Source organism: Poecilia reticulata, chromosome 15, assembly GCF_904066995.2.
Source record: "Poecilia reticulata chromosome 15, P_reticulata-male-v2, whole genome shotgun sequence".
In the NCBI taxonomy this organism is placed as follows: domain Eukaryota; kingdom Metazoa; phylum Chordata; class Actinopteri; order Cyprinodontiformes; family Poeciliidae; genus Poecilia; species Poecilia reticulata.
In genome coordinates this window covers 28230002-28248462 of record NC_088844.1, presented here as the reverse complement: position 1 = coordinate 28248462, position 18461 = coordinate 28230002, and the positions used below count along the sequence as shown (strand labels likewise).

Genomic DNA, 18461 nt, shown 5'->3' with positions numbered 1-18461 from the left:
AGTATCATACAACTTAAACACAAAGAAATAAATGCATTTAGGCGCTTTTAGAATAAAAAAACTTCACTTTTTCAACCTTCTGTAGCTTATCTGATAGTCTGGTAGACTCGGTTTGAGTAGGGACCAAAACTGAAACATTTCTTACATTTTCTGTTGGTGCAGCTGTTTATCAAGGCATCCAAACTAATTTAAAAACCTGTTCCCCTCCTCACCTGTGGTGGCGCTGCACCAAAACCACTGAAGGAGAGACACTGAGCATATCTTCCTTCTTCACAAAATGAAAACAAAAATGGACTAGCTTGTTTGTTTTGGTTGTATTTACCCAGAATGCCCTGCACTGTAGTCCACTTCCTGATTTTGGAGCGTTTTGTGTTCACATTAGTATCACATAAAGGTCCACTTCGCCTACAAACATGGGTCTCAGTTCGGTTGGACAAGAGTTTGTATTTCTGTTCAATTACACATTCTCACCTCCCCAAACAAACCAGACTTTCTAAGCAAACAAACTGGAGATTATTAAAGGCAGAATGAACCTTTAAACTTCATGCTCAGGTTGATTCTTGATTTGGCAGTCGCTGTTCTGTCACGGAGGCGGAGAACACATTTTTATTCATAGCAAAATGTCACAAGCTATTACCGTAATGTCTCATTTGTTTGTCTTACCAACATTTAAATAGAAACATCACATGAAAGTTAAGTGAAGCTCTCAGTCTGAACGCTGCTGCTTCTCTTTTCTCTTCAGAAAGTTTTATCAACAATGTCAAAGCATCTTTTCTTGTCGTCGAGGAGTTGAACGGCAGCCTCGCTGTTACATTCAGGGGGATAAAGCCGTCAGCGCCGACTCTCTGAGGGAGTGACAGCATGTCAAAACTTGGACGAGATAATTAATTGCAGCACTTCCCTGAGCTGCAGGCTCAGCTGGGACTTCACCAGCGTTTTGCCAGGAATCTCAGCTTCAGCCATAACAAAACAGGGAGACAAATTGAGCCACCTGCATGTCTGCGCAGCCTGACAACTCATCTCACTTGCAAATTGGAAGTGTTTTACACCCCGCACAAAGGAGTCCACAGAGGCAGGCCCGCGTCTCACCAGCTTTAGGGTTTGACGGGTCTTCATGCCACTGTGTGACACTTTAAAAACAGAGGAGGCTGGGAAGAGCCTGCACCGTTCTGATATGGCGATAGGCTGTGTGGCTGAATGGATCGGAAAAGTTTTTCCAGCCAATTCAGCTTAAATTTCAAGTTTGAATTTGTAATTTAAAGGAACAGTGTTCTGCAAAACCTGCTTTTTTTTGTTTTACTTCATGCTATAATGTTATTCCCTCATCAAAAACATACCTGAGTGTAGCCTTGATTTTGTGAAGAATGTTTTTTAGATGCTTTAATCTCCCATGGCAATCAGCTGTGCAAAATTCTGCTCCTTCAGACTAGCCAGCAGCAATTAGCAAGCACCTACAAGATCGAGGTCTGTCGGCGGAGTTCATTTTATTAGTCGATTACATATTCACACCTCCCAAAACAAACTAGACTTTCCAGACAAACAAACCAGAGTTAAAGTGTCGTTTAGCAAGAGTTCTTCTACAAGTCCAGAAAATTCTGCATTATTTTGTTTTCTTGCCGTTTTACAAAAGGTTTAACATCTAAATAAAATATGTTTTAATTTAGATGTTTTCACTTAACAATTCGACATCTCTACTCTTCAATGGTACATTTGAAGATCAGCTGATCCGAAGGCGTCAGACTGTAAGTGAAGATGGTGTAAGTGATTTGAATTGTTCAACAAGCGGGTCGACAGGTTGCACAGACATCATGTCTGCAGCTCTGACTCTTATCTGGCTGTTGTCATCGGCTGTGAAGCCACCAGTTCAAAGAGGAGCAGTGAATGGGGAACCAGTCTCTCCAACACACTGGCAGACTTTGCAAAGCTCAGCCCAAACGTGCAACTCTCTCCCCTCAAAGCTGGGCTTGTTTAGCTGCTGGCAGCCGCCGGCAGCAGTCAGATGTTTGCCAGCTGAGCTGAAGTGTGCACACAGAGCACACACTGCAGCGACCAGAACCGCATGCCCTCACCTTGTCTACCTTGGCACTTTTTGAGTTTGATGGGTGGGGGGGAGAAACCCATCCCTCTGCAAATGATAAGTCAAGTGCCAGACAGCATATTTATACATCTTAATTAGCAATAATGACTCCCAGCACCTGCCAACGAGCTGGTGCCAGTGGTTACTGTGTTGTGTTGACTAGACTGTGTGTCTGTTGTTTGCCTGCTACTTACAGCACAATTACATTACAAATTTAAACTGTTTGCAGCAGCAAGAATGTTCCTGAAATCCACCCCGAATTATAACTCGGCACGCTTCCGATTTATGAATAAGGAGGCGGAACAAGACCTGGCGTCAAACTTTATCATAACCAGATTTTAAAGGGGATCTATTATGCAAAAGTCACATTTTGCATATTTTTGTTGTGCTTCTGTTTGGGTCTCAGCCGCTTCTAAAAATATAATCCAAGAATACAATCCATCATTTGATCATAAATGTACAAAATATAGAAAAATTACATACAAAAACACATCAACAAAGTATTAAAGTGAACTTATGGAAACTTTGCATTTTGTTTTTGTACTTCCATTTGGGTCTCTAATGCTTCTATAAACAACCCAAGCGCTTAAAAAAAAACACCCAGGGGTATTTTCCAAATAATGATTTTTGATGTCTGAAAAAGGAAACGTTTCAGAAACCACCTGAATGTAATGTCACAAAACAGCACCTAGCAACCATAAAGAGTTCTGTTCGTTACCTAGCAACCCCAATAGAGTTCTGTCCATTACCTAGCAACCCCAATAGATTTCTATCCGTTACCTAGCAACCCCAGCAGAGTTCTGACACGTTTGGTCAGCTGGTTTTACTGCTGTATGCGCTGTACAATGGCTACTGGAAAAGACAACTGTTTTGTTGTTGACTTACAATCCAGAAACCACTCGCTGCATTCTTGTTGGTTGTACAGGTGGCACAACCTCTGCTTTTCTAACATGAATGGTTGTATAACTGTGCATCTGTTTGCAGCCATTTTGTTGTGTGAGTGTAAATGTTGAGTTTGGGAGGCGTGGCCAGCAGCTTATTTGGATTTAAGAGTGACAAGATGCCTTAAAACAGTTCATTCTGAAACTGAGAAGATTAATATCTCATTATCTAGGATGTTGTTTTGTACACATATAAAAAAAAAATAAAAATTCCCTTCTCACCCTCCGCGGGTGGTCTGTTTCATCCTCTGAGCTCGGGTCCTCTACCAGAGGCCTGGGAGCTTGAGGGTTCTGCGCAGTATCTTGGCTGTGCCTAGAACTGCACATTTCTGGACTGAGATGTCTGATGTTGTTCCTGGGATCTGTTTGGGGGTGACTGCCCCGAGGGCCCCGATGACCACAGGCACCACTGTGGTCTTCACCTTCCAGGTCTTTTCCAGTTCCTCCCTGAGGCCCTGGTATTTCTCCAATTTCTCATGCTCCTTTTTCCTGATGTTGTAATCACTTGGTATTGCTACATCCACCACAACGGCTTTCCTCTGTTCTTTATCCACCACCACAATGTCCGGTTGGTTCGCCATTACATATATATATATGGTATGGTATATATACCATATACTATATATATATATATATATATATATATATATATATATATATATATATATATGCTTATAGATCTAACAGGAACATATTCAAGGAAGCATTATAGGTCACCTCTAACTGTGGCATTTTAAGGTATATATGATTTAATCTTTGGTTTAAATCACACCGGAATGAAGACAAAATCAGCACATCCCAGAACCATAAAACACAACTCAGATTTCTTTACCGTGAAATAAGCTGCAGCCATCCTCTCTGACGTCTGGATTTATGGCCTGGTAATTCCCCTCTGGAGTAATTTGGCTGGTACATCTGCAGCTTAGCAGCATTCCTGCAGAGCTCTCCTGTGCTGTGAAGTCAGGAGATGACTGATTGATTGATTGTATTACTCCTGTTTTAGCATGGCTTTAGCAAGCTATAGCAGTGACGTTTTAATATGGCCCGTTTGCTGAGCCGTCTGCGTGCCTCTAGGTTTCTCCTGCTGGGAACAGGAGAAAATCACGGCTGGAAAGTAAACCTTTCAAATATAACATTCAGACAACTATATATGTAGACATATGTGTGTGTGTGTGTGTGTGTGTGTGTGTGTGTGCTAGTACATCTAAAAATATTAGAATATTGCATTGATATGCAATATTTCTTCCCAGTCATCTTTTGCCTTTTTTTATGATTATGGCTTTCAAGTAAACCCAAAATTCAATGACTCAGAAATTTAGACCAGCCAAAACTGATGTTTTAAGCACAAATGCCTGTCATCTGAAAATGATGTACTTTTCCATGTTACCTGGTTGGGCTCCTCTTGCATGTGGTTCTGCGTAGATGCAATGGAAATCCAGGGTGCTTTGATAGCGGCCTTCAGGTCATCTGCCTTCTTGGGTCTGGATCTCTCATCTTCATCTTGACCACAGCTCATAGATTTTATATGGGGTTAAAGGTCAGGGGAGTTCGTTGACCGATCAAGAACAGGAGCGCCATGGCCATTGAACCAGCTTTTGGCACCTGGAAAATAAAACCAGCATCTCCGTAAAGTTTGTCAGTAGTTGGAAGCAAAACGTTTACTGTGGACTTCAGAAAATCCAGCGAACCAGAACAAGCAGAAAACATGTAGCCCAACCATCCCTGACTTTACACACGACCTCCAGCAACGCGGCCTAAATATTTAGCATGCTAACTATTTAATTTGCATACCTGGTAACTAAATATTTATTTTCCAAGATAAATATTGAACTTTTAAAATAAACAATTTCCAAATTAAATATTTATTTTCCAAACAAAATATTAAGCTCGAACCAAATATAGCTTGCCAACATAACATTTAGGTTCCTAGCTAAATATTTAGCTAATGTGAAAATTAGCGGAAGTGGACTATCACAATAAAAGCAAGGCATTGCTCATCTCTACTGATAAACTCCTGCTGTTGGCGGGAATGGATCGCCTCAGTCGAGACTCAATTAAAGTTATCTTTTTTTATTTATTCTTTTCGTCTCGTCTTGTCTAACGGGTTAGCCAAAAACACATTATGTGCCGTTTTAACGGCTAAACAGACGGTTACTCACGGGTCGACAGCAACCACTTCTGCTCAACATCCAAACCAGAACACTTCCGGTTCACGTTTGATTCATTTTTAAGTTACTGTAAGCGTGAAAATTGGAGTTATGAGAATGTAAAATGTTTTATTTTGAAAGGCTCCCCGGATTCGGGAGAGGAGCGAAAGTTCGGGAACAGCTGATTGAGTAGCGGAAAATAAATTAAATGTTCGACACCGAGAAAGAGCTCAATTATTTCTGTGGATTATTCTACAAAGGAGAATCACAGTAGCTGGACACCCACGAGTCTTAAACTGGTGGCGTCCGTTTTTTATTATTTTTATTTTTTTATGTATCATCGTTAAAGACTTCATTTCGTATATGATAAAAATAAATAAATAAGGGCGATGAAACCTTTTTTGTGACGGATTCACGATGGTCCCACATCGGAACAGTTTAGTTTTGTTGCATACTAGCAATGCCGTCTGCAGGTTCGAGCTATTACGGTTAATAGATGATGTCCTGTCCCGAAATATTTGGTTGAAACACCAAATTAATTTCCCTTTGGCGAAATTAATCAAGTCTATTTATTCAGTAGCATTGCGCGTAGGTATTTCAAGCTACGTTTTCGGTGGAATACTTTAAATATTCTCTAAGAAAATCTCGTAAATATGCGCATTTTCTGCTCACCTGTGAATACTGAGTCTCAAATAGGCAGGAATCTACTATCCTGGCTAAAACATGGCAGTTTTAGTCAAACTTATTTTGTCGGTATTACAGACACATTAACTATTTTTGAAATCTTTTTCCATCATAAATTTCCATCAGGTTGTTTTCTGGCCACGCCACTGAGCTGATCTGCCTGTCTTGAAGAAAACCTTTAACATTCTTAGTGGACTAATGTGTTACAACCCATAAAAAAACCTGATATCATTGTCACCAAATAGGAATAATAACTTGTGGATCTGTGATCTCCTCATTGAGTTATTTTAAATGGCACCAAAAACAAACCAGCAGCATCTTCTCCTTGGCCATGCAGGCCAAGGATTCGTCACTAAATCCCAGTTTTCGTTCCATCATCATGACTGTGCCGCTTTAGCTTTCTGGAACTTTGTTTTCCTCTGCTTAGCGGTCGACTCCTGCTTCTGTCCATCTGTCTTCCATTTCTTTTGTTGTGTAATTTCTATTTTCACAACAGATTGGTTTGATGTTTTCCTTCATCTATCCTGCGTGTTCCCGTTTGGTTTGGACATGTTGATCATTTGAGACCCAGCTGACTGGGAAAATCCGGGAACTTTTTACCACTGTGCTGATTTACACTTCTGGGGGAGTTTGTTTCAACTGACATTACCGTTATTTCTCTTTAAGGTCTCGTCAGACTCATTTACATGATCAGACGTGCTTGTTTTGGTTTAAAACAGCAAATTAAACAGTGAATTCATATTTCTCCCTTTATTTGGAAGTGGCAGGAGGACATCTGCTGATGCTTATGGTGCATATGGTTCACATCTTCATCCCTGGTCTTAGTTTATCAGCTGTGATCCAGTGTTTGTGTGAACAGATCTCTCTTAGAGATGAATTTGGGATCTCGAATAATCTAACCTGCATTAATAAAAGACAAATTAGTAGCAAGAATGAAACTGAATAAGTAAAACCAACGGAAATCCATCCAGGATTTCTCTACAGGATTACAGTATTTAAGGAAATAAAAAAAAAACTGAAACTAAAGAAGAACTCAACAAATAAAACAAGGCATTTCAATAAATCAGAATACTATTGAATGTTTCAACAAATTTCACATTAAAAAAACACATAACGTAGAGCAATTAAACACTAAATGATTCTTCCAAACCTTAATTTCTTAATTATGATTTTTCTGCTTACTGCCATTTAAGATTAGAATATTCCATCAAAACAATAAAAAAAACACATTTTTAATACAAAAATGTTTAATATCTGCTTACAGGTTGTTGTTTTACAGTTTCTTCTCTCTGAAGTTAATATCTATAAAAATGTTTGAAAACAAAATAAAACATCTGATCTGAAGGGGCAAATTTAAAAAAAATTTAAATTAAAATTTAAAATGTATGTTTCCGAGTTTCAAAAGTGTAAAATTAGCTATAAACAACTCAAACATTTAGATTAATTTCAGTGATATTCTAAAAACATGTAAATTTCCGTTTCAAAAATTTGCTTGAAAAAAATGAAGTTAAGAAAACCAACTAAAAATTTAGAGATCAATGTCAGAATTTTCCTAGAAGAAAAACTTGTTAATTTCTGAGTTTAAAGGTGAAAAAAATTGCTTAAAAATACAAAAATGTTGATTTTCAGAGCTTAGAAATTCAAAAACTTTTTGACAGAAATGTTTTTGTATCTATAACTGCCTGAATACATAAAAGCATCACTTTATTTACTGAGTAGGCAGTTAAAAATAGTTAAGCATCTTAGTGCAACAAATTTTAAAAGTTAGAATAACATAAAATGTTTAATTTACATGTTTAAAAATGTAAGAAAGAAAATAAAAAGTTAGCTTTAGCTCCAATACGTCTGTCTGTATCCTTTTTGTTCATCTGTTGGCAGATTCTCCTTTTACTGGCTGTCGTGTGTCTTTTTGTTCACCAGGCGTGTGGCACCTATCAAAGTCAGACAACAGCATCAATAAAAGACAGCATTGGCGTGTTTGACACCTGATTTACCTCCAGAGATGAGCCAACAAAGCCTCCGATGAGGGCGGGTCCGGCCCTCCTGGGAGTCTGAAGGGTTAACCTTGACATCTGGCCCTCGCTCATCCAGCAGGTCTGCCTTCCTCCCTGCAAACACCTCCTCCATCTGCCGGGTTTCTCCATGATGCTGCAGACGCGTGCGGTGTGACACCGATCCCCGTCCCGACGCCCATCCATATTTAAAGGGCCACGCCGCCGACCTGTAGGCGGCCCTTTCTGGCACGCGTCGCCTCTCTTGTACCCTCACAATTTTACACGCCGTGTTTGTTTGATATTTCCTCAGATTACTGGAAGGTGATACATAATGCACAATGAGCTAATGGGCATCAGCTCAGCAGGCCCTCAGGCGCCACGTGCCGCCGACGTAAAGGAGACGGGCGCTGTGAAATCCAATCGGTCGGAGTGTGAGGACGACTCCCAAGTTCAACAGGTGACACCTAAATAAAGCCCTAATTACAAGCAGTCTATCAGGGAGACACTGGAGGTCAAACTCGTTTTCATTTCAAGTTTCTAAATGTCCTTAAAGGGCCCGCTGTATCAGAATCTAATGACAAAATCCATTAAACTGTTAAAATATTAATCAACAGCATTCGATTAGTTCATTTACCAAGTACTTTTGTTCTAGTTTCTACCACAAATATCTTACTACACTTGAAATAAGACAAAACCAACTGAGAAGCAACTTTTCAACGTGATATGATCTTATTTTAAGTCAATAGTTCCTTAACACAATGATGAAAAAGTGATCATTCCGGGCCCTGAGCCGTTGCCTAGCAATGCCAGCCAAGCCCAGCCCGTCACCTAGCAACCCAGTTCTAATTCCACTGGCAGATTATTTCACTCAAAACATTGAAAGAATCAAACTTATACTTTTAGAATGCGAGAAGAGTTAATCTAAAGTTGATTGATCTTATTGATCAACTAACGATTAATCAGTAAACGTCCATATTCTTAAAAACTTGAGTTTTCTCTTGTATCACGAGGAAAAATCGCCTTTTCACAACAAAGGGCAAAATTTTTCACATTATGCAAAATAAAATAAAAAAAAACATAATTCTACTTATTTTGTCAGCTGTATTAAATACTAACTGAATAAACAAGAAATTGTGGTTTACTCATATTATTAAACATCAATAATCTTTGGTATAGAAATCGACGTTGGTCCATCCTGCAGCTCGGCTGAATGAAACACTATTTAGTTGATAACTTAAGGAGTTTGTTGTGTTTTTACACTTATAAACAAAACCTCATAAGGTGTATTTTTCATCTCCAACCGGACTCCGTCTGGACCGTTTCTCTTTCCCGCCGCCATCTTTGTTTCTATATTAATGGAAATTCCGCTTCAGGATGACCAGCGGCGCACTCTGCTGGACGGCAGCCAAAGTACAACATCGAAGGTCTCAGTGGTGGTTACTAGATAATAGATTGGAACTAATTTTAATCAACAATTAATTGTAAGCCAATTAATTGGTTGCATTCCTAGTTAAACTCAGACACCACCAATAATTTTGAAAGAAAAACGTTAAGTTGTAACCTTTTCATTTTCCAAGAATTATATATATATCTTGTATATATGGGAAACGCCAACATTTTCTTTCCAGTGACTTTATTGAAAAGAACATTTACAATCTTGTGAAACGCAGGCGGTGACAAGGTCTAAAGCACGTGAAGAAACAGTGAATATTAAGAAATACATCACCAGATTCTCAAGAATGCTTTTGATGGCACTTTACATACAGATAACCTGAAACAGCCTGACACGGTTGTCAATACAGAGTTTTCCAGCAGCTCCGTGTGTTTCTACAAAGAGGAATACATTCTTGTCCTCAAACGTTCACAGATGAAACTCTTGCATACTGGTTACAAAGTGAAAGTTTTTCTTAAAAATAAATAAAAAAAGAGGTAAATTTACCTCCAAACTCGTCAACCGGCTTTCAGAGTTTCACCAACTACACCTGGGTTGGATGACATTTGATAAAAATGAACCCAGTTTGGGGGAAATAAAGGCTTAACGCCCAAGAAAATCCACAAAATCTGGCAGATGTGAAATACAAAAACATGTGACAGACATGCAGGAATGACATTCAGCTCCATATTTTACTAGTGTACCATTAAAAAACTGATGTTAGCCCCTAACCTGGCATACTGAACTTAATCATGGGAAACGGGCAGTTCTGTCCTCAATATCAACATTTCCCACAATAAACACCACAAAGTATTGCGATTAACTTTCATCTTTTATGACAGAAGGTGGTTTTAAGCAGAAACATCCAAACATTTTCAGTGCTTAGTGTATTTGAAAACTACAGCGCCCTTCATATTTATTGGCACTCGTCAAAAATGTGTGTAAAAAGACTCAAAAAGCTATTTACACCCAGAGAAGCAGGAAGTCAGATTACGTCAACCTCAAAAAGCAAAGTATAAATTAAAAAAATGCTTCCGTTCCATTTATTTCATAGGAATTGTTAGGAATGCTGGAAATTTTATCATTTTGCCAAGAATAACTGTACTTAGATTAAAAGTTTGATTTTTTTTTATCTGTGAGATTATGCAACAGCTAAGCCTGTTGCAATAAGCAATTAATTTCATGATAAATTAAAACGAGCTTGATAATTTACATTCTGCTGATTAATTTTGAAGGGAAATTTTGTTTACAAGGAAAACAAAATCCATTTTATTTGTGGTTTTGGTTGTGTGTGGTGTTTATTTCTGTTTTATTTATCGTTTTATTGTGTGTTACTCTGGATATTTACAATATCTTCCAGCTCCAGTGTTAACTGTTCTTTAGGAAATTAAAGTTTATTGATCTTTGGGAGGGCGAACTTGCATTATACTGTACTAAAATTGTCTTCTGAATAACTTCTGGGGAAATTTATCGTCCAGCTAGAGTTGTTGATTTATTTTAAGGCTTTTTACACGTCTCTACTAGTGGTGCTAATAAACCACAAAACATTTAATGAATAAAATAAATCACCAATCATGATGCAGCTCAGTCTCCCTGCAGAGTGGATCCTCTACATCCGCTGTGCAAAATGAACGACATTTAGATTTGTGTTTCAGTTTGACGTCTACAAAAGCAGCCAATTATGCGGAAGCATAAAGCAAATGCAATAATCAAGCTAAAAGAAAACAAAGAAATGACAGGCAAAATTAATTAATTTGAACTAGTCACCCCGCCGCCCCCCTCCGTCAGCATTCATTTGAACTAAATAACCTCGGGGTCCACATTTATTCTACATTAAAACGTCGTCAGACCTTTTCTTTTACGTTCTGTCATTAAAGCAAAGCAATCAGGCTTTGGGGGGAGATTGTGCGGGTAAACAACCTGTTCCACAATCACCACGACGTTTAGTCTGACAAAAATTCATACAGGCATTCATTTCGCTGATAAGCCAGTTTCATCCCCCATATTTTGAAATGTGGTCCTCAAGTAGACAGAAAAATCCCCAGTAAGGACCAAAAGCCACAAATCATCTACACAATATGTACAATGGAAGTACCAAGAGTTCAGAAAGGCCCGAGAACACACACAAAAAAACAAGAGAACTAAATAAAATTACAGTTTTAACTAGAGCGTGCAGGCAGATTAGCATCACATCATACTCACACACCAACTCCGACATTTTTTGGCATCAGAAGAAAACAAATCAGTTCCAGCAGAAGCTCACTCATTAACAGTCCTGAAAGAAGGGCGTGACGTTAGCGAGAGAACAGGATGAACCCACTACTTTAAAGGCCAGCGGGTCAACGGCCTTCATAGTGTTTCCACTTTACAAAAGAAGAGCAGAATACATTCAGTACAGGGAGATTTTGGCCTCGAGTCGGAAAAAAACGATCGCAGAGCAGCAAAACGGCGATTTCACAGCAGCAGAAAGTAATATGTGAATGGAAACCAGTAAAATGTTTGAACCGGAGGACAATCTGCCCAGTGAGGAGGCTTCACACTGCAGAAATCTTACCAAGTATTTTTGGTAATGCAAATATTGTAGTACACTTGAAATAAAGACGGCCAACAAGTAACTTTTCAATGTAGCATCTTATTTTAAGTGAATAATTCCTAATATTGTTTAAGGCAAATTATTTCGCAATCAACTGGCCATGAGCCGTTACCTGGCAACGCCAGCCGAGCCCAGTCCGTTGCCTAGCAACAACAGTTCTAGATCCACTGGCAGATCATTTTTAAATGCTATAACTGAAATAATCTGCCAGTTTAATCAGTACTTTCAATCAATATTCAGAAATTATTGACTTGAAACAAACTCCTACTTTTTGCTGAAACGTTTCTTGTTAGTTTGTTTTCTTGTATTTCATGTGTACTGAAATATTTACACTATAAGCTAAATCAAAAATACTAGGTAAAGTTTTGCGTTTTTTGCTGTGCCGACAGTGTAAAGGTCCAACATTTCAACCAGTTCACTTTAAACCAACAAGAAACAGATGAAAGTACAAGAATAACAAACCAAAACTCAAAGTATTCACACCCCTTCAGCTGTGCATCTAATCCAGGAGTCGGCAGCTTTTCTAGAAAAATAAAACTAACAAAAGACGATTTACTAAATATGTACCTACAAACCAAATTAGCATAACATTTATATATATTTTCAAATTTTAGGTCAGAATCCTCTATTATGAAATAAAAAACACATTGTAAAATTAGGTGAATCTTTTCTATAAATATTGAAAATAAAGAAAGACAGTTTAAGTCAGTTACTCTTACAAGCTTCTTTTAGGTATTAAAAGTACATTTTGCTTAACAACTTATATAAAAAATGTTTTAAATTTAACGTGTTGATGATAAAGGAGAAAAGAATGTTGTTCCCTTAGGTCAGAAAAGATCTTAACTTCAATAAAATAAAAGAAACAGTTTCACAACGTTTGGGTCCAATGGGTTCTGCTTTTAGTCTTTTCCATCCAGCAAAAACAATTATTTTCTCTAGTAACTCTGACTTTATTTGAGTGGAATTGGTCCGATCAGTTTTAGAGTAAAAGGTTGTTGAATGTTTAAAATGACAAAAAAAAAAAAACATGGCTAGTAAAAAAAAAAAAAGAGAGATGTACAAAACATTTCTATTAAAGATGTAAATCTGTCAGAGACCCTCGTCTTAAAAAGAAAATTATAAAATGTCCGCATCATCAGCTTCACTCGCTAAACAAATATTTAACACTTCTCGATTAGAAACAGAGTTAAAAAGAGTTGCTTTAAATAACATAAACCATGTTATTTAGAATCACAGAGGTAAGAAAAAACTGCCAAAACGTCAAAACAGGAATGAACAGTTTTATATCTGAACTAAATGACGATTAAAAGTGTTTCTACCTTTAAGAATTATGAACAAATGAGAAGTTAGGACTCGGAAAGAGTAAAAGTCTGAGGAATGTTAAGAGAACAAGCAGATTAAGACGGAGGCACAGTAAAGGCAGAGTTAACCCATTAGGACCAGATCCACCTGCAACGCTGGCAGCCAGAGTCCCGAATAATTCACTCTGATTTTGGACGTTTGCTCTGAGTTTTAATGTTTAAACCAGAAGAAACAAACAAGTGTTAACATTTAATTTGCATGTCAGTTAGATAAATATAAAGCTTTTGGCTCCCATACTTCATGGTTATGAGTCCATGTATCTCCAGCGTCAATCAATCGATAACATATCAAACTGATAGGCACATGTTATGTAAACGAATTAAAATTCAATTAAATGGGATCTTTTTTAGTTGTTTAACAGAGTTCTGTTAGCTCACAGGCTTTATGATCAGCGGAGAATCTCACACAAGTTTAGGTAACATTTTATTTGAAGGGGTGTGCATAAGACTGACATGACACCGTCATAAACATGACATAACATCCGTCATGAACATGAACGAGTCTTTATGAATGTTTATGACTGTTGTCATGAACATGAACGAGTCTTTATGAATGTTTATGACTGTTGTCATGAACATGAACGAGTCTTTATGAATGTTTATGACTGTTGTCATGAACAGGAACGAGTCTTTATGTTTATGACTGCTGTCATGAACATGAACGAGTCTTTATGAATGTTTGACTGTTGTCATGAACATGAACGAGTCTTTATGAATGTTTATGACTGCTGTCATGAACATGAACGAGTCTTTATGAATGTTTGACTGTTGTCATGAACATGAACGAGTCTTTATGAATGTTTATGACTGCTGTCATGAACATGAACGAGTCTTTATGAATGTTTATGACTGTTGTCATGAACATGAACGAGTCTTTATGAATGTTTATGACTGTTGTCATGAACATGAACGAGTCTTTATGAATGTTTATGACTGCTGTCATGAACATGAACGAGTCTTTATGAATGTTTGACTGTTGTCATGAACATGAACGAGTCTTTATGAATGTTTATGACTGCTGTCATGAAGTGTCATTCGGTAAATAATGACACTTTTAATGCAAAGTTGCATTGAAAGTCCATTAAAAATGCCAACTTTGCATTAAAAGTGTCATTATTTACACTTCATGACAACAGTCATAAACATTCATAAAGACTTTTTTATGTTCATGACGGCGTCATGTCAGCACACCCCATCAAATAAAGTGTTTCCCAAGTTTATATATCTGTCTTACTTATGTGTCTCCGTGTGGCTGGCAAAGAGCAATCCAATCTGTTGCTTCAAAGCAGCCACTTTCCTAATAGTCATTTTCCTAACAGTCTCTGAGAAGGAATTTCTATTCAAACTAGGCTTTTCACAATAAATCAGTAAATCGCATGATAAAATAAAACGAATTCACTCATTTCCGTTGGAATGATTTATCGTTTTTCTTTCTTTATGAAAAATTGGGTGATAAAAGTCTTCAGTCTGGTGCTTTTGTGTGTAAACAAAACTGAAGGGCAATTTTGTTCACAGACTTCATAATTAATTTTATTTGTTTTGTTTATTCTAGATATTTGTTTAATGATCTTTGAGAATGTTTTCTTGTGTTATTACACAGCTATTATCATTGTGTTACCTGAAATAGGCCTCAAAACATCAATATTTCTGGGACAATTTATCATCCAAAAAGCCGTTATGGTGAAAGGCGTAGTATTCTACATCCTACCGTGGGGTCAAGATAAAATAAAACAAAACTAAATGTTATGTTATGTTTGAAATGTCTCACACGCACCCTGTACACCTGACAAAGAAAATGTTCTTGCTAATATTTCTGGTATTTAGCAAATAGAAATAAGTTTGATGATTCTAACTAACCTAAAATAACAGAAGTTTAGCCTGATTTAACTTCAGACATCGAGGAAAAAAGTGTATCTGTCATTTTATTATCTTTGAATATCTGGTTTCAACTGTAGGTAATGTTTATCACAAAACTGTGCAGTTTGGATAACTCCAGCACCAGACCAAAAACTTTGAAGAATTTTACAAAGAAATCAAGGACTTTCCAAACCCTGACAACACAGAATAGAAATTCAAGCATTTCCATGAATTTCAAGCACCAGTTTGAACCCTATGTGTGATTCGTGCTGCTTTGGGTCAATATCAGTATCAGCTGATACTCAAAGCTCCAATATCGGTATCGTATCGGAAAGTAAAAAAGTTACTCTTACAATAAACATCGCCCTCTGTCCTATTTTAATTGGAAAGCGAAATCTTTATCTCACCGACAAAACAATCAGTTTCTAACTTCAGTTTTAACTTACAGAAGTTCTGGATGATCTCCGTTTTAGAAACCAACACCCAGAAAGTGAAGCAAACATTTCAAAATCAGGAGTGATCAGAAAGGTGCAACCAACTACGTCTTTTCTGTCGAGACGTTTTTAGAGAACACTTCATTTTGAACACCTTGGGAAAAATGATATTTGATTTGCACCAATAGTACGACTCAGCAATTAAAGTAACATTCATATGAGCTATAAAACACTAATAAATAAAGGATTGTGCAGCATAAATAAAGATATGTGCAACATAGATCCACATGTGTACCATTAATACAATCATCAGCAGAGCTTTGAAGGAAACGACCAATCAGATCACCAGGAAGAGGCGAGTTTAACTCAAACATACGATTCAAATGTAAACAAGAGAAATACCAGCAGGTTGTAAAGCAACATGTTTCCGTAGTGATTATATTGCACTTATAGTAAGTAAAGTTTTAACCCCATAACATTAAAAACATGAACATTTGTTCTTGGGAAAACATCTTCCAGTCAGTCTAGGAATATGTGTAGAGGAGCTGCCGGTCTAAAATGTCTGAAATCGATTGTAAACAGCTTCATTTGTAACGTAACTGCAGCTAATGCGCCCGGTAAACACGTCTGGAAGCATCGCGGCCGATTATGGCAAGTGTAATAAATTACTACTGAGCTTAAAATAATCCAGACCAAAACCTGCTCCAGCTAACGTCTTGACTTGAATCGTTTGTCTTTCAGTACAGCAACAAATATTAAAAGCAACCCAAACCTTTAAATTAAAACAGGAAGTTAAAGTAAAGCTGCTTGAATTTGATCGACCCTTGACCCCTGACCTCCTTCTGAACCTTTATTAGCGACCTTTCATCTAGTGTTTCTTTTAGCTCTTCTTTTTGGAGAGTTTACCGGCCTTCTTTTTGGGCTCGTAGGGAGTCCGTAGGATGCTGGGCGTCTCCTCCATGACGCGGACCAGCAGGTTGTCGATGTAGTCTTCCAGCTCCCGGATGTGCGCATCTTTCTTCCGGACCACTTCCTTCTGCTTGATGAGTTCCTGGACGACCTCGTCAAAGGTCAGGTTGCTGTAGTTGGCCGCCGTGTCCGGTGGCGCCACCTGAAGGAAAACAAGGAAAGAGTTTTAAAAAATGGTTCTACACGATTACAACGTTCAAAATGTCTGTCAGACCAGAGACAAGACGAAGGGCTCAGGTCTGTCCCGTCCCATCCATCCATCCATCCATCCATCCATCAACCAATCCATCCATCCACCCATCAACCAATCCATCCATCCATCCATCTATCAACCAATCCATCCATCCATCCATCCACCCATCAACCAATCCATCCATCCATCCATCCATCAACCAATCCATCCATCCATCCATCCATCCATCAACCAATCCATCCATCCATCCATCCATCCATCCATCCATCCATCCATCCATCCATCCACCCACCCATCAACCAATCCATCCATCCATCCATCCATCCATCCATCCATCCACCCACCCACCCACCCACCCACCCATCCATCCATCCACCAATCCATCCATCCATCCATCCATCCATCAACCAATCCATCCATCCATCCACCCACCCATCAACCAATCCATCCATCCATCCATCAACCAATCCATCCATCCATCCATCCATCCATCCATCCATCCATCCATCCATCCACCCACCCACCCATCCATCCATCCACCCACCCATCAACCAATCCATCCATCCATCCACCCACCCATCAACCAATCCATCCATCCATCCATCAACCAATCCATCCATCCATCCATCCATCCATCCATCCATCCATCCATCCACCCACCCACCCATCCATCCATCCACCCACCCATCAACCAATCCATCCATCCATCCATCAACCAATCCACCCACCCACCCACCCACCCATCCATCCATCCATCCATCCATCCATCCATCCATCCATCCATCCATCCATCCATCCTACTGTAGAAAGATCTTCTGTAAATCCTCAATAAAATGTTATGGTTTATAAAAATTGGGCCAAAATAAGCAGTAAAATTCAGTTTCAGTTTAGAAAACCTTTGTTCTGTGATGAGCGGGTTCGTGTCGTAGCCTTTCTGAGTGATGGATGCAGACATCAGACTTGAGTCAACGGATTTAATGTCAGACACGTTTCAAAATGTTTCGTGTTTCTGAAGAAATCAAACCAGCCTGACCAGAGTTTTCAAAGAAACGACATGAAGCCTCCGTGAGGAGACAAACGCAGCCAGACTGTTAAAAGTTCTGGTTAATAAACAGCCAATGAAATATTGAGGGAAGCAGATCATGCTCTGGCGTAATGGTTTTTAATGAGGGACTACTTTATCGCCTCGGCGCTGGGCTTCCTCCCACAGACGGACGGAGCAGCGAAAACCTCCGCCCTGTTTAAATACCTCAGTTATCAGCCTCCACCCCCACCGCTACGCAGAGGCAGCGCACAGAGCGACCTGGAGCCGGACGGCTCACCTGTGTCTTATCGCCTCCAACAGCAGAGACAACGCTCCCGCGTTGCCATGCCGACCAAAATTAAATATCCGTCGCTGAGATTAAATGAGGAAGGTTTCGAGAACAGAAGACGTCAGATACTGTTACACACAGCATCTTATAAAGAATGACGTCACTCAGAGAACCGGGCATAGAATTAGACTGAATCGATACACAATCTAGAATTTACTGCAATATCGTGACCAATGCAGATTAATATTAGATCGCTGCATCTCTGCTGATAACTAGTAATAAATAATCAATATTAATAAATAATTTTGTGAAAACAAGCTCATATTTCTTGAAGAAAAGTTACTTGCAAGTTACTTTTCTGTTATTTCAGGAGCCGTAAGATATTTACACTCGAAGCAAAATACAGATACTTGTTGAAGTTTTGCCGTTTTGCAGCGTTGAAGTCAGCAGAGCTGGAGAATATCTT

At 38.6% G+C, this 18461-nt stretch overlaps 1 protein-coding gene and 1 long non-coding RNA gene across 11 annotated transcripts in view; both read right to left on the bottom strand.

Annotated features, from left to right (window-relative positions):
- LOC103477130 (uncharacterized) overlaps positions 1-5437 on the bottom strand; it is a 111250-nt gene extending 105813 nt beyond the window's left edge. The window contains exons 1-3 of one of the 9 annotated variants that reach the window (XR_014091206.1): positions 5178-5437; positions 4406-4620; positions 3851-3970 (exon numbers count right to left, since the gene is read on the bottom strand). This is a non-coding gene — a long non-coding RNA (uncharacterized LOC103477130). Of the gene's footprint in view, positions 1-3850; positions 3971-4405; positions 4621-4706; positions 5125-5177 lie in introns of those variants that run through there. The other 8 variants (XR_535585.3, XR_535590.3, XR_014091209.1 and 5 more) reach the window with 8 other exon arrangements.
- Positions 5438-9459: 4022 nt separating this feature from the next.
- The window catches only part of rab11fip2 (RAB11 family interacting protein 2 (class I)), a 40960-nt gene continuing 31958 nt past the window's right edge, over positions 9460-18461 (bottom strand). For both annotated transcript variants that reach the window (XM_008430041.3, XM_008430040.3), the window contains one exon: positions 9460-16631. In XM_008430041.3, coding sequence (XP_008428263.1) covers positions 16401-16631 — 231 coding nt within the window. In that variant the 3' untranslated portion in view covers positions 9460-16400. The remainder of the gene's footprint in view (positions 16632-18461) is intronic.